The sequence below is a fragment of the Equus quagga genome, chromosome 2 (genome assembly GCF_021613505.1).
Source record: "Equus quagga isolate Etosha38 chromosome 2, UCLA_HA_Equagga_1.0, whole genome shotgun sequence".
Lineage (NCBI taxonomy): Eukaryota > Metazoa > Chordata > Mammalia > Perissodactyla > Equidae > Equus > Equus quagga.
In genome coordinates this window covers 32,395,109-32,419,151 of record NC_060268.1, presented here as the reverse complement: position 1 = coordinate 32,419,151, position 24,043 = coordinate 32,395,109, and the positions used below count along the sequence as shown (strand labels likewise).

At 41.3% G+C, this 24,043-nt stretch overlaps 1 protein-coding gene across 3 annotated transcripts in view; it reads right to left on the bottom strand.

Moving 5' to 3' along the window:
- Nucleotides 1-24,043, bottom strand: part of FMN1 (formin 1) — a 353,942-nt gene that overhangs the window by 255,057 nt on the left and 74,842 nt on the right. For 2 of the 3 annotated variants that reach the window (XM_046652860.1, XM_046652862.1), the window contains exon 3: nucleotides 11,970-12,087. In XM_046652860.1, coding sequence (XP_046508816.1) covers nucleotides 11,970-12,087 — 118 coding nt within the window. Of the gene's footprint in view, nucleotides 1-11,969; nucleotides 12,088-13,496; nucleotides 15,335-24,043 lie in introns of those variants that run through there. The other variant, XM_046652861.1, reaches the window with a different exon arrangement.

Genomic DNA, 24,043 nt, shown 5'->3' with positions numbered 1-24,043 from the left:
TTCCTTAAGACCAATAACACAACAAATCCAGGAGAGACATGACTACCTAAAACACACAATTTCCATATAATAAAAGACAGCAGGAGATAAAACTCACGGCAAGCTGGAGACTACAATCACAATATACATAACAGTCAAAGGACTAGTTTCCTTAGTATATAAAAACTCCTTCAAATCATTAAGAATAAAGACCCAATTTACAAAAGCGCAAAGAACACCAGCAGGCAAGTCACAAAAGCTAAAATGAAAAGATGTCCAACCTTGCTAGTATCAGAGAAACACACGTTAAAAATACTATGCAGGGGCCGGCCTGGTGGCGCAGCAGTTAAATTCGCATGTTCCGCTTTGGCTGCCTGGGGTTCGTTGGCTTGGGTCATAGGTGTGGACATGGCACCACTTGTCAAGCCATGCTGTGGCAGGCATCCCACATATGAAAAAAAATAGAGGAAGATGGGCACAGACGTTAGCTCAGGGCCGGTCTTCATCAGCAAAAAGAGGAAAATTGGCAGTAGTTACCTCAGGGCTAATCTTCCTCAAAAAAAAAAAGTATGCAATTTTTAACCATTAGATTAGCATAGATTAAATGAGCATTGGTGAACTGTGAGTAATGGACATTCTTGTTTTAGTTTAATACTAATTGGATCAATATTTTGAGAGGGCAATTGTGCAGTATCTCCCAGTGGTTAAAATGGGCAAGGACTCTAACACAGCAATTCTGCTTCTATCCTATCAAAGCACTTCCAGGTATGCACAAAACAGAAGTACAGGAATTTCGTTAAAGCATTGGTTGCAACAGCAAAAAATTCTAAGTGATTAAAAGATCCATCAGTAAGGGAATAGTTTAATACGTTACAGTTACTATTTTATTAACTACTCTGCAGCCATTAAAAAGATGAGGTAGAGGGGCTGGCCCCGTGGCCGAGTGGTTAAGTTCACGCGCTCCGCTGCAGGCGGCCCAGTGTTTCGTTGGTTCGAATCCTGGGCGCGGACATGGCACTGCTCGTCAGACCACGCTGAGGCGGCGTCCCACATGCCACAACTAGAAGAGCCCACAACAAAGAATACACAACTATGTACCGGGGGGCTTTGGGGAGAAAAAGGGGAAAAAATAAAATCTTTTAAAAAAAAGAAAAAAATACACAATTATGTACTGGGGGGCTTTGGGGAGAAAAAGGAAAAAATAAAATCTTAAAAAAAAAATTATAAAAAATAAAAAAAAAAAGATGAGGTAGAATGAGAATGCTATGTATGTACTGAGATGGAAAGATCCTTTTTTTTTTCCAATATAAAAAAAGCTGTATGGCAGCAAGTTTGCCAGATACTTGAATACAAGGTGAGTAAGTTGAATACAAGGTCAACGTGAGAGGGAGCGAGGAGTGAGGGATCCTAACAAAAAAGTCCGAAAATGGAATTTTAAAAAACATATGCACAATTGCATCAAAAATTTTAGAATACTTAGAAATAAATTTAAAGGAAATTGTGTAAAACCTCTACAAAGATAATCATAAAACACTGAGAGAAATTAGAGGAGACTACATTCAAATAAATATTTGATTTATGTAAAGATATACTATATTTTGAATTAAAAACTCAGTCTTATAAAGATGTCAATGCAATCAAAATCAAAATCATAATGTCAAAATTGATAAAAAGTAATTACCAAATGCATACAGAAATACAAAGACCTGAGAGCCACTGCAGTAAGAGGGCATATCCTGGTGGATTATTTTGAGTATTATGGAGTTATAGTCAATAAGACAATGTGAGATTGGTACAAAGTTAGGTAAGCCTAGAGAATAGAGAATGGTGGAACAGAATAGAGAGTCTGGTGGGGGTGGTGGGAGAGGGGAAAAGGTAGGTTCTTCAGTAAATAATTCTAGGTAATTTGGATATGGAAAAAACAAACTTGACCCCACCTCAACTCATATGCAAAGATCAATGCCCGGTATGTTGTAGGTCTAAATGAAGAGTGCTAATGCCTTTTCAAGGGAAATTGAGAATATTTTCATGACTGCGTTAGGGAAAGATTACTTTAAGAAGGCTCAAAACATCCTAACCATAAGAACAAGATTGATTATAGTAAAACTGAGCATTTCAATTCATCAAAGGCATCATTAGGAGAGTGAAAAGACAATCCAGAGTGGAGAAAAATATTTCCAACATAACTAACCAAAGGGCTTATATCCAGCATGTAATAGAACTTCTCTACAAAATAAAAGATACACAACTTATTAAAATCGGACAAGTGACTTGAACAGGGACTTCACAAAAGAAGATATTCAATGGTCAAACATGTGAGAAAGTGCTTGATCAGGAAAATGCCCATTAAAACCAGAATGGCTTGAAGTAGAAAGACCAACACACCAAATGTTGGCAAAGATGTGGAGCACCTGAAGCTGTGATGTACTGCAGGTGGGAGTATAAATTGATACCATCACTTTGGAAAACTGTTAGGTAGCATCTACTGACATTGAATACAGACACAGCCTATGACCAGGAAGTCCACTCTCAAGTATATACCCAAGAGAAATGTGTTCCTATGGGTACCAAAAGACACGCACGAGAATGTTTATAGCAACATATTCATAACATCCCAAAACTGGGGCAAACACCAATGTCCATCATCATCAAAATGGATAAACAAATTGTGATATATTCAACAATGAAATACTATAAGGCAATGAAAATAAATGAACTACAGGTTCATGCAACAACAGGTTTGGTTTTTTGAATTAATGTTGAAGGAAAGAAGCCAGATAGAAAAGTGAGTCAATTTATATTAAGGTCAAAAGCAGGTGAAACTAATCTACAGCCTTGGCTATCAGGATAGAGGTTTCCTCTGAGGAAAAGGGAAATTATGGGGATTGGAAGGGGGCAAGAGGGAGCTTCTGGGTGCTAGTAATATATTTCTTGACTCGCATGGTGGTTACATGAGTATATTCTTTGTTATAATTCATAGAACTATATACACTTGTCATATAAGCAATTTTCCATAGGTTATACTTCAAGAAAAACTCATTTAAAAAAGACAATTGTGATGCCATTGAACTTTATTATCTCATTTTATCTTTACAAGAATTATTTAAATTCATCACCCTTGTTTTTATAAGATGAGGATATCAACTCAAGTCAAAGCTAATATGTGACAGATCCAAACTTCAAACTCAAGTCTATTTGATGCTCATATTCATGAAATCTGAAGTAAACGTAATTCCAAAGTTAAGTAGGTCCTTAGGACTTCCCTGGTTTTATTTTTCTTTCCCTCTAAGACAGTTTTCCACCTTTCTCCTCGTATGTTCCCTTCCTTCCATCCAGTGCCTCTCTTTATCTGAGGAGAACGCTCAAGAGTTTAGATATTGAAACTTTGCGTTTAGATATTTCTCAGAAATCAAGTCATTTGTTCTTTCTATAGAAAAAAATTTACAATCTCCCAGCTGCTTCCTATGGAGAAGGGATTTGAAGGAGTGAGTGCCTTTTCTTTGATGGCTAGGGGCACACTAAAGGGAGATGGAGAAGAAGTGACTAACGGAGCCGCAAACGAAAAGGTTGAGGGAGGGAGCTAGGAGGGGAAGATGCTGAAGGAGGAAAGGTGGAGAGGTTGCTTGATAGAGGTTCCAGAAAAAGAACACTTGGTGGCTGGCAAGAGATGAAGATTTGACAGAGAGAACAAAAATGGGGCCACCTGGATAGAAATTTTGAGAAAGAAGAAAAATATTGAAAGGAAGTACTTGTGAAAATGTGTCATAAGATATGGCATATCAAGCTTCATTCTCATCTCCCCAAAAAAGGCCTCAAAGTAATTTGAGCTCTCATTTTATTTTTGCTAAGATACAGTAAAACTACTGAAATATATAACTTTTCAAATAAAAATGTTTGTTCGCGTACCTCCTAAAATCAAAAAAGGGTACACCATGCATTTTAGCACACAAACTGTGGCTTGACAAATGTTAACTGAACGAGCCCCATCTGAACTTTGCAAGAATCCACAAACCAGAAGGATTTTTATTTGCTTTAAATCACTTAAGTGAGCCTCACTAGCATTAAAAATACCATTAAAACTCCCCTTTTTGATTTTTGTGAGTCAAAAAAGCAGCATGAAATGATCTGGTCAATTTCTGCAGATGCGTCTGATAAGCTGGTATAGTATCCTTTATTATTCAGATACTCAACTCCCATAATTTTTTTCAATAACCAGCATAATTCTTAAATGCTACATTCCCATGTATTTTCCTTGCTCGGTCTTTAAATGCCAGTATATTGGCAGGAAAAAAAATCCATCACTCTCCAATCCCTTCCCAACTTGGAGCTGCCATTCTTCTCTCTAAATTGTAATTTCAGCTCTTTTATTAATTATATGTATCTTTCAGTAAGTCATATCCTCTCTGGCTCAAAGAGTAAAATGAGTAGGATGAACTAAATGATTTTTAAGATGCTGGCAGCTCTAAATTTTCAATATCCTAAAACTCCAGATTCTATATTTTAATCTCTTGCTTCTACTCCCCTGAGCCAAAAGCCTTTACTAATATTTCCTTCAACACAACATGTGATTGCTGAGTCACTCGTCCACAGCCTGGGCTTCCTTCTGCTTACCATCGAGCTTTAGTTCCCATTTATGTACAGAAGTCAACCTCTCCCCAGTGCTCCCAGCCATAAAGTAAGTGGAAGCCGGACACATGAGCTTCACCCTCTAGTTTCCCAGGCCACTCTCTTTCTACAGCCACAAAATGCAAGGCTTTCCTGGACTTTAGTATGTACAGCTGCCAATTTCTGGGTTATCACTATCACTCCACAATCGTCACAAAAGCCAATATGCAAGGAACAAACCCATTGCTTGCATCAAAAAAGGAGACACTGAGAATAACTTGTCTAGACATATGACATTCATTCATGGAATTCAGGAAAATCCATTCATGGCTAAGGCAGTCTGTTAGCTATGAATGGAGAAGTTTTAAAAAGTACAGTAGGCCAAGAAATATTCCAAGATATTTATAGCTCTCCCTGACTGGTGAAGCAAGGATGTCTGACTCACCAGGAAGGGTGGCAAACAGCTCTGTCACTTTATAACCAAGGTAACCCAAGTTAGAGACAAACCAGAAAGTAGGCCGATCTTAGCTAAGTTGAGGGACGGGTTATTTCTCTATCTCATCAAAAATTCTCTAAATAGGGATGCTTCTGAGTTACTCTAAAGTCCACGGTGGTGTTAGTAAGCCCCAAGAGATGCCACACACTGACAGCTTGCTCACTCACAATAACCACAATGCCCCATGCTAGACCCTGTCTTCTAAAAAAGCCATGCTCACTCAGCAGGGCCGCCCATATGCCATCCCACAGCCGCAGGCCAGCTCTGAGGCGCAGCAAGTGGAGAGAAGAGCTTTTCCAGATACACAGTGGGGAAGAAAGCAACTACGCACAGTTAATTTTATTTCAGAAAACAAGAGTGCTTTTCTTTGTACTTTTTTCTCCCTCATTCCATGGGTAATTAAGTCACTGTCAGTTCTCTCAAACATTAACTTCATTTCCTCTCAGGATGCTGAGGCACATACCATGACAACATTTTTAAGTTTCTTAATAATGAGATGTTTCAGACCATCTTTCATAATACAAAGTAGGAGATGAACAGGAAAGGGAACCCAGCTCTGGGCTGAACATTTATAACAAAGGCCCTTCATCTGAACCTGGGGAGGTGGGGTGAGGGGAGCAGGGTCTGAAATACATGAAGAAGATACTGCAGTATTTTCTTCTGTAGCTTTCTAGCATTACATTTCTAAAGGAGGGTCAGAACATGAAGAAGCTCTAACCAGAGTAAAACTGAGGGAAGGTACCCCTGAGATCAGTCTGTCCATCCAAGTGTCAGCCCAGCCTCCGGAGGGAAGTCTACAGAAGAGCTGGCACGCGTGAGTCACTAGATTCTTAGGAATGTATTTGCCTTTTAGGAAAAATAAACAAGTCACAAGACACAAATTCATATCATGTGTTTGTAAAGAATAATATGCCTGGGAATATGTTTAGAAAGACTAAGTACAGGATATATATTTAGTTAACTGAGTCATAAAAGAAAATCTGGATCATTTTATATGTTCCTGGGTGGAAATACTAAGCATTTTAGAGACCACAATTTTCATTCCCACCTTCACATTAACTTATAAATCAACATAATTCCAATAAAAATCCTAAAGGGATCCTTCTGAAACATAAACAAGTAAACTAAGATTTTCTGGAAGAATAAATACGAATAAAGCCAAAAACATTTTTTAAAAGTATGCAAGAGAACTCCAACAGATTCTGAGACATATTATAATGCTGCAATAATTAAGAAACGGGTACAAAATACAAACACAAAGGGAACAGAACATCCAAAACAGTCTAAAACTTAGCAAAGAGAGGAATAATTACTCCAGAAGGCTGCTGTAAAATTAGTAACTTAGAAAAAAAGTTGTCTTAGATCTCTACCCCAGGTCATGCACCAAAATGAATTTTTCATATGAAATAGAAGGAAGGAAGGAAGAAAATAAGGAAAGAGGTAGAAAGAAATCATTTAACAATTTGAAAATATAGATGCTTTTTGAATAGAAGTCAACTTAAGCCAACAGAAAAATTATACAATAAAATGAGGATAGATTTTGATTATATAAATATTTAAAACTTCTATATGCCAGAAAACACAATAAGTAAAACTAGAGCAAATTATTAAAATATTCCGTTTTTAAAAGCATTTTTATCTAAAGATTCGGTAAGAAAAAATATAGCAGTTTATTAATATGCATCAAAAACCCTAAAAGGCATATAGCCTTATATCTAGCAATTCCATCACAAAGAATTTATCCTAATACTATTAAAGATAAAAACACTTATGAACAAAAATATTTACAGCATCGTTATTTCCATTATTATATTACACATAACTTACCTAAATTTTTTTTCCCCAAAGATTGGCACCTGAGCTAACAACTGTTGCCAATCTTTTTTTTTTTCTTTCTGTTTTTCTCCCCAAATCCCCCCAGTACATAGTTGTATATTATAGCTGTGGGTCCTTCTAGTTGTGGCACGTGGGACGCCACCTCAGAGTGGCCTGATGAGTGGTGCCATGTCTGCACCTAGGACCCAAACCAGCAAAACCCTGGGCTCCCACAGCAGAGCACACAAACTTAACCACTCGGCCACAGGGCCAACACCTAAATTTCTATAAATATAATCATTGTCGACATGTAGATATCATTTTAAGAAATAATTTAAAGATATAGTCAAGTTTTCAAGTGAGAAAAGCAGTCTTCACAGTGTGACCAAAAACATTTAAGGGGCCGGCCCAATGGCATAGTGGTTAAGTTCACATACTCTGTTTCAGCAGCCTGGGGTTTGCAGGTTTGGATCCTGGGTGTGGACCTACACATCGCTCATCAAGCCATGCTGTGGTGGCAACCCATATACAAAACAGAGGCAGACTGGTACAGATGCTAGCTCAGGGCAATCTTCCTCCCCTCCCAAAAAAAGTATTAAAATCATATAGGCCTATTATAATTCAAAATGTTGGCAACAGCTACTCTAAGAAACAGAATTATAGAAAGTTTCTTTTGCTTTGTGATATTTGTAGATATTTCCAAATTTATTTTTTATTTTATTTTGTTATACTGTAAGGAAACTTAAAACTTATGGAAGATCTTCTGAGATCCACAAACAGAGCCTGTACATTAAGGAGATGGAGGCATCCAGCGAGCAGAGCTCTGAATGAGAGCCATCATATTTTCAATAGACTGACTGGAATAGAAAACATAACCCACCCTCAGGATGATAAAAATCAAGAGTTTTTCTTCATGCTATTGTGTTAGGACCCCGTGTGGTCAGGGGTAATGAGGTAAGTGTGTGACAATCCTCCTCCATGCAGGCTGAGGGGCTTTAGAACCTTCTTCCACCTGGATTCTATCAGCAATGTACCTGTGCATGATATCTTCTGTTTGCCTCTCCAGATCCACTCTCCCTCCTTCTGAGCCCTATTCGGACCCCCATTGTCCAGCCTAAAGGGATGGCATAAAGTGGCTCCCCGTCCTCTGACTTTTCTTTGGTTTGGCCAATGGGAGTGATGGTGGGAGACCAGAGAGCAGGGTAACAGGGTGAAGGTACTTATTCCCCCAGCTCCCTCCCCCCATCAGGTCACTGCATCCCTCCACTGAAGGCCACCGCTCCCGGCGGGCAGCCCTCTCCACAGCACTCCACTTCCCTCTCAAGTTCCGGGTTTCACCAACAGCTTCTTCTACCCTTGCCCCTCAGGTCCAGGGCCATAGAAACTCCTCACTATTACTAGCCCCAGAGCACTGACCCATCTCTTCCTGCTTTTCCTAAACCCTGCCCACACCTCTAATAAACTCTCAGTCAAATCACCCAATTTGAATGTGTCGCCTGATTCCCAACAGGATCCTGGTTAATACAGTAATATAGATAAACATCAAAAGAGAAAAATACGGCTAAGTGCATTTATACCTCACTAAAGAAAAAAAGTGACCCGATGTGGTTGAGAAAAATTTCAATCAAGTTTGAGATAAAATGTTTCACCCTATGTGAACTCTATGATTCAAAGATTCTATGATACTAGAACATCCTTACGCTATCCAGTTTTGTTGTTGTTTTAAGACTCTGGCAAGTTACTAACCCTTAGATAACCTCACCACGTACAGGACAGTGTACTGCAAGAGGAAGAGAACACTGGTTTTCTATTTCTCAGGAGACAAACTTAAAGGCGGAGTTTTTCTCTTACATTCCCTTCTATTGGATCACAGAACACCTTTTCACTTTGTTATGACTGGGTTTTACTTAGCCTCGAGCTTCACAAGCTTGTCAAATTCACTGCATCCAGATGTTTCTGTACTGTCAGCAGCAGAGGAAAGTGGCACAGACTCACCATGGCTTGATTAACTGTTTAAGGATGTGAGGAGCAAACTAAAACATTTCTCCTAAAAAAGCAAGATCATCTCACAAGCTTATTTCAATAGCAAGCTCCTATACTCAGGGGAGAAAAGACAATTCTGAGAATATAGGGCCTGTCACTCAGATTGTCCCCAGCCGAATTCCAAAGAAAAGAGGAAAAATGCTCTTTTCACTCAAAATGGCTGCGAGGCATCCCAAACTCAAAGCAGAATTGCATTGACAATAATGTAAGAAAGCACGGCACAAGAGACAGGAGAAAGCCATTCCCTCTAATTTGAGCAGAGTAATTCGGGCCCAGTTAACACTGGGGCCCTTCCCTGAGTGGTAGAGGTCAACTCCAGCACCCGTGGCAGTCCCTTGAGTGACAGCTTTGGTGGCGGCTGGTGTTTCTCTCAATTGGCACATCACCAAGGCTCCGAAAGCTCATATATTGGCAGTGGAAGTGCCATTGATGGAGGGCACAATGTCATCAGAATGGATCAGAGGCTCTAGTGGGAGTCAAAGGCTTTAGCTGCCAAGGGAGGTAGCTGCAGTGTCAGCAGCTACAGATGATGCTGATGGCTTTGGGAGTGTCAGGAGAGAGCATCTGTGGCAGTAGGCTCCAGCAACAGTAGTCAGCTATCTTCATATGGCTGAGAGGACTCTAGAACCCATAGTTTAAAGAGACAGGTTCTCTTATCTCAGCTTTCTTTGTATCCTTGAACAAACTAAGTTTACAGTATTAGGTGATCTCTTAAGCCCTCAGAAAAAGATCATCAAACGATAAACGCTGAATAGAGGCAAATCCAAGCAGTGTCAAGTCCAAAGTGGCTGTGGGTAGCTCAGGGACAGTGTGGGACTCATGAGGAGCAACACCGTCTCTTTCCCAGCTCTGCCAAGGACTGAGTTTAGATGTTGACAGCACAGAATTCCAACAGCATCCTTGAAATATGAATGCTTGAGTCTTCACCTCCCATTTCACTAATTTACTGAATAATACACCCTCGGAAAAATAAAGAGCACTAAAGATGTAAAACCATAAGACTTCAAACACCTTGAAATATCTTGGATCTAATTTCTCTCTGTGCTCCATTCACAATGGCAAATTTTGTATGTTTCCCTAAAGGCAAGGAAACCAATGGAAATACCACAAAATGTGTTAAACTATAAACCAAATACTTATGAGACTTCAGTTTTTCAACACGAGTTTAAGAAAACCACATGGAAAATCTTAACATCCTCAAAATTAGCAATAAATGACAAGGCACCATATGCTGGTATTGAGTAATGGGATAAACAGGGGCATGGAGTATTTTATTCTTGATACCCCCAAAAGTATATCAGCCGAGTAAGGAGCCACCTAGAAGGCTCTCAAGAAGCTGAGCACCAGACCTGGGAGCCGGGTAAGTCAGCCACAGTCCTGCCACCCAAGGGAACTGGTTTGGGTCCTAGATGCCTTCTCCAGACAACAGCCAGCCCTCCCTCTCTCTCACTGTCGCTGTGCCATCACAACCCACCCAACAGCGCTATCTTTGTTCACCCTTTCCTCATCTCATCCACGACCTTAGACAGCTCTGAGGACACATTTCATGACCAAAAAAAAACTGGGAAAGGTAAGTTACAGAGCTCCTCTGAGTTTCTGGAAATGGAAGAGGATAGAGTGAAGACCAAAGAATCTCTGCAGAGGTACCAATGCTCCCAAATATTACTTGAAGTGGATTGAAAAACAATTTATGACATTTATTTCCTTCTCTACTCAGCAAATGCTCATATGAAAAGGAAGACTGCCACAATGCACTAGAAGGGACAAGATGAAGATTACCAATATAAACTAGGAATAAGAACTTATGACACTCTGGGTTTTCATTGAAGCGAAAACTTCAGCACTTTTATTTGTTAAAACTCTGCCAGATCATGCGAAAGATAACTTGGTAGGTGGTTCAATATTGCAATCACAAGCATTCCAATTCTGGAAAATCAAATGTAGGCAAGAAGACTGAAATAGCTATCTATTTCCAATAAGGCTATGATAATTTTCATTCTATAAATCAACCACTGCAGGAAAAAATGCTATGAAATAGTTGTCTTGGGGTAGTCAGAAGTTTGCAACTGTGAAAATGGAAGCTAAAAGCAACCAGGTTGTAGAACTTGAGATTCATTTACCAATGAGATTCGTCTATGTTCTCAATCACTGAAGTCATTTTACAGTACTACAGACAACCCATATTGCTAAACCACCCAAACTTTGATCCACTTGTGCCTGCTAATGAATAGGAACTGAAAGAAGTATTTCTCTATAGTCAGAGAGACTGATTTTAATATACATACATACCTAAGACAACAAGCAAAATATAAGCCTGTATAGGTAATCTTCAAATATGAGGAAGAAGACAACGTTTTTCAGAGATACGTGCAGACACACATATACAATAAGATATACCATCCTCTCATTCTTCATTTTTGTTAGTTTCATGTGAATCTTTCACTTAAAAAGTAAAAATATCTAGATCCCCATTCAATTTAAATATTTTCAAGCAAAGCTCCTGGGAAGGTTTCCAGAGAGTTAGATTGCTTTAGAATTGGCCATGCATTAAAAAAAGCTTTGTCTAACAAAAGTAAAAGAGTAACTGATATGGTATCCGTACATTCGCTCTGCACAAGGTTCCTGTAGCTCAAAAGAATTACTCACAAACAACAAATCAGATTGCAGCTCTGGAGAATCATACTCTGCCTCTTCCAGCAACCCTGCCAGCTCACATAGCACTCTATGGGGGCCAACCACCTGCTTCCTGAGGAATCTGTAATCTACCTTCTCCATTAGTTGCCCAAAGGGTCTCCTACTTTACACACCGCCCCCCCTCATTCATTCCATTGCATTCACCTTTCATCTCCAAGAGATTCATTAACGATAAATGTACTAGGGTTCGCTTTAACAGCACAACCAAAAAGAAAAGGCTTCAGCGTTACATTTTATAATGAAACAAAATTCAAACTCCGAGAGTCTATTGAACTAGAACTAACAGCCATTGCAGCAAGAGATTCATTCCCAGGTACCCGGCTTCTTTTCACATTACCTGCTTCAGTGTACTTCAATCCCACTTTTTCTTCTGTGTCTTTTGTCTTTGGGGGTGGCCAGACAGCCTGGAGTCGGCCAGGAGTCCTGTCATCCTGCTCAGTGGGGCTGTGGTCAGGCTGTTAAAAAAGCGGGCAAAGAAAAAAGTTAAATGAAATGTGGCTAGAGCCAATTAATCCCAGAAAACAAACACACTAACTCTAAAATTAATTTTAATGGCCAGTTGCATCTTGCTCTCGTCTACTTTAATTGAAACACATCACTACAGCATGATCCTTTTCCAGAAATGTGAAGTGATCAGTGAGGGCAAAAATAAAAAAAAAAAAAACAATTCAAGGCCAAGTGTTGCGCAACCCTTAATAGATGATTTTTATCATATAACAATTTTTTCAAAATCGTAAATAAACTTTGAGCTGAAGATTCAGATACAAATGCACTACAATCAGGTACATTTATAGGAATGTTTACAAGTGTATCCCAAACAACTCTACAGCTATTTATGACATAAAGACCAGTTTTGCATTTTCCATGAGCATTAGCTGTAGGCCAAGCTACACCTCTCTGAGCTGATCCATACTGTTAATTTCAATTTTTTTCTTTCCTATATAAAAAAAAAAAATGAATGAGATGACCTTCACATTCAAGTTTTAAAGGAGTTGATTTTTTTACAATTAGGAGAATGCTATATTGTGTTTTTAACTACCACCTAAGAATTTTTCCAAAGACTTCTATATTTTCAACGTTTTAACTGATCAACTACGTAAAAGGGTTGATATTAAGCAAGAAATTATATTCATTGTTCTTATGAACCTTAAAGATCTACTGAATAGGTCCTTACTTGTCTTTATAAATTACCTGAATTAGTTTTCTTTTAATAATAGTAAGAGCTTTCATTAATTAGATGGTTACCATGCGCTAACTTCATTTAATCCTCACAGCAACCTTGTAAGATAAGGGTTATTTTCTTCATTTTGCTGGAGCAAATTGAGGCTCAGAGATGACCAAGGCCACCCAGCTAGTAAACGGCAGAGTTAGAATTAAAACCCAGATCTCATTCTAAATCCAGTGCTCAATCAGGACGCCTTGTAACTGACACAGAACATTTTAATCACATTGCAAACATGTATTTTGCCAAATGGCAGACCTTCAAAGAAAAAATATATAGTCTTCACAGAGGTATAATTAAGTGGTAAGGAAATCTGGGCTATATTTCCATATTGCATCGCTTCCTCATGCTGCCTAGTTTTTATAAGGACATTTATTCTTAGTGTTTAAACTCAGAGTGACAGTTTTCCTTTCCTACCCTCACATATATCCCTCTTAGAACACTCCAGAAAAATGCAAGGAAGGAAGAAAATGCTTTTGTCCAACTCCATACTCCTTACAAGGACAATTTGATTATAATCATCTTTGACCTAGAAGAGGGTCACTAACAATAGGTAACTGGGATTCACTTTGACAGGAAACCTGAAAAGAAATACAGCAGCATCACATTTTATGCCAAAACACAAAATCCAATTCTACATACGCTTTTGGAATCAGAGGGGCCATCCGCTGGCCTTGACTTAGACCGTTCAAACACAGCTCTTAGCGACTCCTTCTCATGCCTCATCTTGCGCTTGAGAGCTTCCAGCTCAGAGGTGTCAGCTGTGGTCCCCTTTTTGGGGGGACGAATAAATAAGGCTTTAAAGGCCTCCAGGGCAGTCTCTGGTGACTTTGGCTTGACCTCTCCACTCTGGGTTTGGGCTTCTCCGGGGCCGCTCTGGCTCTCCTGGGCAACGCTGTGGCCCATCTCTTCTCCTCTGGGCTGTTCAGGGTCTCCTGCCTTCAGTTCAGCTTTGGGCATGTCAATGTTGAGCAGCTGAGAAAGCTGCTCCAGGAGAGTGGGAGGGGCCTTCGGATCAGTTGATTTCTGCCCAGCCTTCACTGTCTGAGGCCCTGCCTGCGCTAGAGACTTCTGAACAGGCTGGGTCAATTTGAGCAAAGCCAAGTCCCCATCCTTTGGTTTAATTTCAGTGATGGTCTCCCCTCCCTCGGATGTAGCCCCCTTCTTCAGCACACGAAGTCCACTAAAAAAGGCTGGCAGCTGGAATGACTTCTCTCCAGGGACTTCTTTTTTAGAAGAGGTATTCTCAGTGATGCCGTCGCTCAAGTTCTGGTCTATTACCGCAGGTAGGACTTGGGAACCTTCTTCTCCAGCTTGTCCTTGGCTGGGGCTGTGCTCTGTCTGAAGGCCATCATCGCCAGACTCCTGTGTGCTACTTATCTCAGATGGAGTCCTTTGAGGACTTTCTGCACAGGGCTCTGCACCATCCCTTTCCCCAGTGGTAGTATTTTCCCTAAAATCTCCTGGCTTTTCTTTGGGCTCTTGCGATGGCTCAGATAAAACAACACTGGGGGACTTTGGGCCATTGGTGTTGCTTCTCTCTTCTGGCTCCTGGCCACCATCATCAGAGTCGGAATCACTGGTGGTGTTCACAAGGGTACCACGAACCAAAATGACATCATCTCTGCTCACACTCAAAGCAGTGAGTGGAAGTTCTTCACCAGGGAGAGAAATCCCTGCCTCTGCCGTTGCCTGACTTCCCTCTGACTCCATCTCCATCTCTACCCTTGCAGTCTTCCCATCATTTCCAAGGTCAGGTGGAACCTGAGCCTCTGCCTCCTGTTGATCTGAGCCATTGCTGGGATCATCAAGCTGAGGTATGGGATCCACGACTAAACTGTGGAATGCTTTCAGCACTGCATCTTCCTCTTCAGGCTTCACAGATTCCAATTTACTTGTAAACCCAAACAGAGTTTTCATAGAGAACTTGCTCAGGATCGACTGAGCCATTTCCAGTCCGGCTTCGGGTTTTTCTGGTCCTGAGATATCATTGCCATTCAGAGAGTTACTAAGGTCCTCCATGTCTCAGCAGTGCCCTCAGTGGGAGTTCCGACTTGTTACCTTCCCCAGCTTTCTCAGCTTATCCGCTCCATCAGCTCTTAACTTACAGGACAGAGAGCAACAGGACCCGGCAGCCAGACTCCACAGCCGAAGAGCGAGCACACTTGGTTTCTTTCAGGTCGCTCACTGCGCCCTCCTTCCGGTTTGCGCGATGATGGTGTGCCCAGGGCAACTGTAAAAAGTCCGTGGAGCTTTATGCCTAGAAGCAGCCGAGGCTGCACACCTTACTACACACAGGCTGGGGAGGCTGCTCCTCTGGGACTTCCGTATTTATTCCCGGGGACAAAAAGCTTTTTGTCGTAGGGAAAGTCAGCCTGCTCCCCTCATCCCAGCCCTGGACTTCACCACGAGCTCCGCCCCAGTGCCTGCCCTTCTCCTGGTTGCTTTCAACTTCCTCATTGGTGAGCGCGCGAGGCTCTTGAAAGTGCTGAGCAGGCAAGCTGATCCTGACAGTCCTCAACCACCCCCTGGAGCAGCCCAAGAAATTCTTAAGGGAATGAGGAGAAAATGACTGAAATACTTCTTACGCACCCTCCTTTGCCCTCTAAATTATGGTCAGAAGCCTGTGGCATCCAGGCCAAAAAAACTAGCAGCGCAGACAGATCCAGAGCCACTTACAAAGCCCGAAGCAAAGAAATAAAAGTAAAGAAAATAGATCATCTCAAAATGCCAGGAACTCTCAAAAGCAGTTAATTTACTGCCCTTGAAGCTTTCTTTTTTTTTTTTTTTTTTAAGTGCTTTCTTCCGCTTCCCAGCAGGTTTCATCTGGAATGCAGATTTCAGCTGCCGGGGCCAGAGAAGGAAAACCAACACGACTGGTTTCAGATTACGGCTGTTTTAGCTCGGCCCTGCTGTCTCAGTGTTCTACAAACAGGTACTCAGGCAAGCACGCCCACCACGCCCAGTGTCCACCAGCCTTAGGGTGGCGGAGTAAACAGCCCCAGCCTGGCAGGAATGATTACCCTCCACGCTCTCTGTGCCAACCTCAGGCTTCTGCTCAGCAGCTCTGACTTCCTGGCTTCTTAGGAATCCTGGTGGCCGAAGGGCACGCCTCTCTGCTTCAGTGATCCAACAAACTAAATGAAGCCTGGCATGGGACAAAGTAACACACAACCTGCCTTGTTAGGCAAAGCAGTTCATCAGAGGTCCCCCAGGAGCCACATTCCCCTAAAGGACAAAACATCTGAAGGGTCTCTACCAGTCAGGTCTCTATCACAGACCCAATTTGCCTAAAACAAAGATAGGACAGACAAAACCACCACTGAACATCAGCTGATTGTGGTTTCCAACACTGATTATCTGCTGGGAACCTGGCAAGGAAGGTTGTGGAAAAACTGCAGCTCTGTTTCCTAGTTGCATAGCTGCCTCTTGGGAGAGCTTCCCGTTGCAACTGAAGATCTCAGTGTTTTTGAAATCCCATCCAGTCAGCAGGCATTTAGTAAGCACCTGCAATGGACGAGGCACCGTGCTGGATCAGGAGAGTCAAACTGGCTTAATAGTAATCATGACTTAATAGTAATCACTGGCTCTTTGAGCAATGCTGCAAGAAGATCGAGCCCAACTGCAAATAGCAATTTATTCTGCAAAATAGAAGCTGTAGCCACAAGCAACGTGACAGTCTTTCTTTATGTGAAGCGGGGAATGGCTGTGGGTCCCACACTGATAACTTGAATGTTCCCCAATAACCATTAATACTGAGAAATTCTGAACGCAGTGCATTTCTAGCAATGTGTTCAAAGGAACCCTCACACAAAAAAGGTACAGATTATTATATCCCATCGAACCCTACGGGCAAATTAAGACAGTACCTCCTAATCCTTGATTTCACCTTGTGTCTAAATGGACACCTTCCTGTTTACTCCTGATCCCAGTATATTTTGGGATTATTAACTAGGGCACATCTAATCAAAAGGCCACACGACACACAGAAAGATGCATTGGTGCCATGGAAGCCTTAGAACAAGCTTCCTGTCTAGAGGAAATGCCCATTGATAAAATCAGACTTCTGTTTCTTGAAGACTGAGAAAAGAGGAATCATCACACTAGATCATACACCAGATGATAAAAATCAGTCTTCAGAACTACGAGAACCATCAAACATACAGGTCGGGGGAGGACACGTGGCACATATTTGATGTTTTTTTTTTTTTTTTTTTTTTAACTGAGATGGCTCCATTTTCTCAGACATAACTAATTATTGACTTCCAGAATAAGTATCCAAGCACCCTCAGCAGATTTGAGCAAAATGGGACATAAGCTGGAAGGGACTGTTGCTCTTCGACACTACAGCATGGAGCCCAATTGTAAAGTTTCAGCATCCTCCCAGCACACATGGACGCCAAACAATTTCATGGAAAGTGGGGCAAGTCTTGGGTCCCAGGAGATCATTTGCTCCCAGCCCCTTGACTCGAGGTAGGTATTATTCAGTTCATTTTAAAAGTGAAGCAACCATGGCCAAGATGACATAATTGACCCAAGTTACACAGCTAATAAGCGGGGAATAGTAATAGTATCCAACATTTATTAGGTGTTTACTACATACCAAGGACTATTCTGGGTGCTCCACATATATTAACTGATTAATACACATAACAATGAGGTTGGTATTCTCTTTTTTCTATTTGGAAACTGAGGCACAGAAAGATGAAGTGGCCTGCCCACATTCACAGTGTCAGTGAGTGGTGGAACTTGAATCCAAGCCATCAGGTTCCAGAAGCCACAACCACTTTTCTAAAACCCTGAGCTCAGCTTCCTGCCATAACAAGACTCCACACACGCCTGCGTCTTGAAGTGCACAGGCGTGTCAGCCCAGCTGGTGGCCTCTCCCGAGGACATGTAATATACTTTACACTCTGAGATGACACAGAAGACTGACTTCACGAAAAACTTATTATGAGAAGGACTATTCTTTTCCCTTATTGTAATTTAGGGGAAAATTGAGAGGGGCTGCTTAGAAAAATCAAGCAAAAATTCCTAGCTGGATTGTCTACTGGTCGCAGTCAGGACATAGAGTCTCTGAACTCAAACACATCAAGAGGCTTTCCAGCTCACCCATACGATTCTCCTTCATTTATAAAGTGTAACTCCATTACAAAGACATATTCATCCAACAATCATTATTAAACACCAACTATGTACGAGGCCCCGAGGATATGAAGATGAAGAAAGACCAGCCCTCCAACCTTCAGAAACATATAGTTTAACGGGGGAAATCAGCTAAGAAAGAGGTGACTCTGTTCATAGACTGTAACTAAGTCCTTTATCCCCCAGACGCAGTCTGAATAGCAACAGCTGGACCTCAAACAATTTTGAATGAAAGCAAGCAGTGACCATCTAAACATGAAGATGAGTGAGAAAGAGTGGCATGGAAATTCAAATCGATCTTTGAATATTGACTCTTTTTCAGGCCTCTGGTTCTCATAACCATGAAAAATGTTACTACTTCTGGTCATTTAGGAACCTGAAAAATGTCTCAGACTGTAATGTTGCAATGAGCAGCCTACAAACTTTACTTTTTTTAAAAAAAATTGGCTCCTGAGTTAACATCTGTTCCCAGTCCCTCCCCCTCCCCCAGCCCCCCAGTGCATAGTTGTATATTCTAGTTGTAGGTCCTTCTAGTTCTGCTCTGTGGGATACCGCCTCAGCATGGCTTGATGAGCCATGCTAGGTCTGTGCCCAGGATCAGAACCAGCAAAATCCTGGGCTGCCGAAGCAGAGCACACGAACTTAACCACTCGGCAACAGGGCAGGCCCTTATTAATTGGTTGGTCTTGAAAAATGGGTCTATTTAATGTTCTAACATTTTCAGGGGGAAAAAATAATCACTTCCCTTACACATTATTTATCTCAGCGTCTTATTCTGTGATGAATAATTATTAAGTACCTACTACAAAAGACCAGTGACAGCCAAGACTTTCTCCTTTACAGCCTCACCTAATTCTTTTGTTCTAACCTCAAAACGCTTAAGCTCTCTAATAGCTACACCTGTGCAAAAGGCCTGATTAAAAATGATCTACCTTAGACAACTAAGTTAAAACAGACATAATTAATTAGGTAGCATTAAACTCACGTGATGTCCTTTGTAATGATGTTAAAAACAGTCGGTACCCAGCCACTTGAAAACTGAACATAGTATCTGTATGGAGAGTTTACTACCAGTGAATTTTCCATGTTTCTCCCATCTCTCCATCCTTTCAGATTGAAGCTGGAGCCGATTGTGCCTCATGGCAATAAGAGCATCAGCCCAACAGCCCACCTGGTGAGGTGAGGCTAAAAGAGTAGTTGCAACAAAAAAGACACATCACTTCCTGAGAGCAAGATAACCTAGCTTCTCGACTCTCATGGGAATAATCAGTCTGAAGAACTGAGTTTTTAAAAATTCAATTCGCAGAAATTACACACTGCCTAAAAGAAAAACTTCCAAATCCCACACGCCCTTACTCTTTGCAGCCCTTCCCCTTATCATTCAGCTTAGATAATTCCCTCTCACATTCTCGAAAAACCCAGAAAGGCAAGGAAAAAGTAAAGCAAATGAAGATTACGTTTCATGGTGTTAGGCTACTTAATTCTCATGTTTCTCGTTACCTAATTTATTTCAAGTTGTGGGCCTGATTTTAATGACTGTTTCTAGTTTCCTAAAGTGGTTCAACTAGGTTCATGTGACCATTGCTTGAGACAACAAGTAGAAAGCGGAGTTAAAATTAGTAAGAGTGTAGAAACTATTTCTGTGGAAGAAAAACTTTAGAGCAATGGCCTTGGAAAAGTAAGTACAGTCATGTGTCGCTTAATGACAGGGATAGGTCCTGAGACATGCATCGTTAGGCAATTTCATCATTGTGCTAACACCCTCGAGTGTACTTACACAAACCTAGATGGTATAGCCTACTACACACCTAGGCTATACGGTACTAATCTTAGGGGACCACTGTCGTATATGCAATCTGTTGTTGACTGAAACATCATTATGCAGTGCCTGACTGTAAGTAAACTGTGAATAAAGGTATGTGTGGGGTAATGGGTGGAGATGTGTTTTTTGGGTTAAAGAAGTATGTTTTAATGTACCAAATGAAGTCTGGTACAAAAGGTGAGAGCTGAGGAAATTATGACGTCACAAGGACGCCAAAAGACATTTGGTAAATGAATGAGGTGTCTTATGAAAGGAGCATAAGATTATAGAAGAAATTGGATAGAATCAAATTGTTGGGAGGCTAAATGGGACTTCAGAAATATTAGAAATCAACTAGGTCAAACCTTCTTATTTCAAAGATGAAGACATCCGAAGTCAGGAGAAGCTGAAGAGCTGGTACCAGTCCACACGGCTCAAGGGGGGTGGCAAAATGGGAAGCAATGTGCTCTAACTCCTGGTCACCCCGTGTCACATCCCCCACTGCCTTGTCCTGTGATCTCACCTTCTTCCTGAGCAGCATCCTCCTTATGCTTATTTTCCACATCTTCGAAATGGAGTCGTGAGGCCAAATGAAAGACAAAACTAGAGACCCTCTTCGCCTTCTCCTTCTGTTTCAGCTTTACAGCACCTTCCCTGCCTTCCTGGTGTGGCTTCCCACTGCAAACTAATACAACACTTATAACAGCCCTTCTGGGTCAGCCTATCAGAAGCCAGAAACTTGTTTTTACTACTCAGCTAAAATGAAAACGGGCTGCAGCTGCCTATTGCAAGGACAGGTCTCAGTGATTAAGGCCTTCTTCCATTGAGCGGTCTTAGTGTAAAATGTCTCTAAGACTGGGCAGCATCAAAGCTTCCATGGAACTGTCTCCACTGGGCAGCATCAAAGCTTCCATGGAAATGTCTCCATGGGGCAGTATCAAAGCTTCCATGGAAATGGGTTGGATGTCAATAACAAACTAGAAGACTCTGAAAGGGAAGAGGAGAGACTGGGGCATACATGAGAAGCTAGAGGAGAGCAGTAGGTATGTGATCTTTCAATGATCAAGGAATGAGGGCAGTGTGCAGAGTTAAGAACCTGGCCCTGGGCCCTGGGCTCACATCCTACTCTGCTCCTTCAAGAAGCTTGACCTTAGGCAAGTTATATAAACAACCTGTGTCTCAACTTCCTCACCTGCAAACTGGGAATAAGAATAGTACCTATTTCATGGGTTATTAGGAGCATTAATAAACTAATATGTGTTTGACACTCTCGTCAATGTCTGGCACATAGTAAGTACTTCCTGGGTATGATGTTTTCACAGGAAAGGAACAACTTTCTTAGGGGTGCTAACCAGCATCTAACAGAACTTTTTTTTAACCATGTCAATATGAAATAAATATTTACTGATAAACTGACAGCTCAAGCAGGAGGTTGCCTCTCCCAATTTCCTCCTACATATGCACTTGGGCAGAGGCGCCATTTGGTCAGAACAGGACTGTTGTTATAGAAAGGCCTACTAAGGGCCCCAGTGCCACATCTGTGCCACGAGAGAATTGAGCTCTAAAGAAAATTCTTTCAAGGGATATCTTTGTGTGTTTCAGGACCAGTGCTCTCTGGATGGGTTTCTTCCACTTGTGTCACCTGAAGAGAGTAATTAAAGTTTTCACAGGTGGCCTCTGTAGAGGGTGACAGAGTTCACCCTGTTCTTGATTACTTTTCCTGTGCTCCAAGATGATTTTTAAACCAACTCAATCATTTCAGAGGCAAGAGAAATCCAAGAATTGGGAGTTTCCTTCCACTGTTTTCCTAAGAGTTTATTGACACCCGCTGCTGCTGCTATGCGAGTGTGGTCCCCCAACACTGTGATTCCTCTCCCTGTGGGGAAAGTGTTCCCAGACGATGACTGGCCTGGGAATGTGCCCAGGTCTCCAACAGCAAAGCACTGACCATTTTCTTTTTTGTTTGTTTGTTTATTTAAGCCAACTCATTAGACTTCAAAGGTGTTACTTCATTTAAAATTTCCTTATTCTTACAAATATGAAAATCAAGCTTGAAATAGTTACTAAATCACTGGTTGGGATCTTACAGTCAAATGTTTCCAAGATTGATTCCACCAAGCAGTATCAAAGGTTCCTTGGAAATGGATTCAATGTTGATGATAAAATAAAATAACGTAAGTGGGGACTAGCCAGGTGGCACAGAGGTTAAGTTCACACGGTCCACTTTGGTGGCCAGGTTTCACTGGTTCGGATCCCAGTTGTGGACGTACACACTGTTCATCAAGCCATACTGTGGTGGCATCCCACATACAAAATAGAGGAAGGTTGGCACAGATGTTCACTCAAGGACAATCTTCCTCAAGCAAAAAGAGGAAGACTGGCAAGAGATGTTAGCTCAGTGCCAATCTTCCTCAACAAAAATATTAATAAAATTAATAATGTGAGAGGGAAAATGAAAGGCTATGACTTGAGTTGTGACACCAGAGGGGAGGAAAAAATGGAGCATTCTTTAAGGTACAGACCTTCCTGGGACATGCTTCTGAAGGGTTTGGAGCTGTTCCAAAATGAATAATATTGATGTCCCTCACAGATAATCACTACAGAAGGTATGGAGTCCATAGAGAAAGCATTTCACTGTGATTAAAGTTGCTTGTGATAAAAGTTTGAGATGAAGATCTGGAATCTAACAAACCATATATACCCATGGCTGCATATACTCTCCTTCTTCCCAAGTAGTAAAACCAGACAGTCATTGACTATGCTATAACTGGGCATCTTTTTCTTGTCCTTAATTTTTTTTCAGTAAAAGTTATCTTGAGGGGCCAGCCCAGTGGTGCAGCAGTTAAGTGTGCACGTTCCACTTCGGCGGCTTGGGGTTCGCTGGTTTGGATCCTGGGTGCGGACATGGCACTGCTTGGCAAGCCATGCTGTGGTAGGCATCCCACATATAAAGCAGAGGAAGATGGGCATAGATGTTAGCTCAGGGCCAGTCTTCCTCAGCAAAAAGAGGAGGATTGGCGGCAGATGTTAGCTCAGGGCTAATCTTCCTCAACAACAAAAAAAGTTATCTTGAGAATATTAGTTCAAACACCAAAGATCCAAGTATCATTTAAAAATAATTTTATATTTAAAGGAGGCAATAGAAAAATTAGGGAGGATGGGGATTTACTTAAAATGAAATGAAGGCGAATGAGAAGAGCATGCATTAGGGGAGAGGAGGGAGAGAACTAACATTCTTTTAGGGTGTCATTGTTGTCCCAAGTAGGCACCATGCTAGGTTCCTTATGCAAGTTTTCTCGTGCCTTAAGTCCTTCCCATAACTCTGAGAAAGGTATCACTGACCCCATTTTATAGATTAGTGCTATCCAGTGCCTGTTTCTGCAATGACGGAAATGTGCTGTATCTATGTCATCCAATACAGTAGAGACTAGCCACAGGTGGCCTCTGAGCACTTAAAATGTGGCTAGTGTGACTAAGGAACTAAATTTTTAATTTTAATTAATAGCCACAGATGGCCAGCAACTACTGTTTGGACACTGCTGTAGATGTTAATATAGCATTCACAGAATGCTCAAATGTTCAAAGAAATTAGGTCAGTTCTCAGATTACACAATGAGTAGCATAGCCAGTATTTGAACTGGACCAATCTGATTCTAAATGTTCATTCTTTTCATTACAGTAAGTCAAGAACTATAGTATTTTGTGAGAGTTCTCTTTCACATTGAAACATCTGAATGGAGGCAAAATCGATCACCTGGTTGCCAGAATGAAATGACTCCTGAAGTTAGAAGGAATTTGCAGAGAACAGAAAGGACACAAAGATTATGGACCCTGATTTGATCAGTAATGAATCCTTGAAGTTAATACTCGCATGATGCAGTAATTTTAAGAGAAAAATATGGAAGCAAATGTAAATGCGTTAAAATTACAAAGAAGAGGGGCCGGACTGGTGGCACAGTGGTTAAGTTCACACATTCCACTTTGGCGGCCCAGGGTTTGCTGATTGGGATCCTGGGTACAGATCCCATGCACCACTTGTCAAGCCATGCTGTGGCAGGCGTCCCACATACGAAGTAGAGGAAGATGGGCATGGATGTTAGCTCAGGGCCAGTCTTCCTCAGCAAAAAGAGGAGGATTGTCGGCAGATGTTAGCTCAGAGCTAATCTTCCTCAAAAAAAAGAAAAAAATTACAATGAAGAAAATAAGCTACGCATTGCCAGGGCTACAATTCTATTCTTGAACA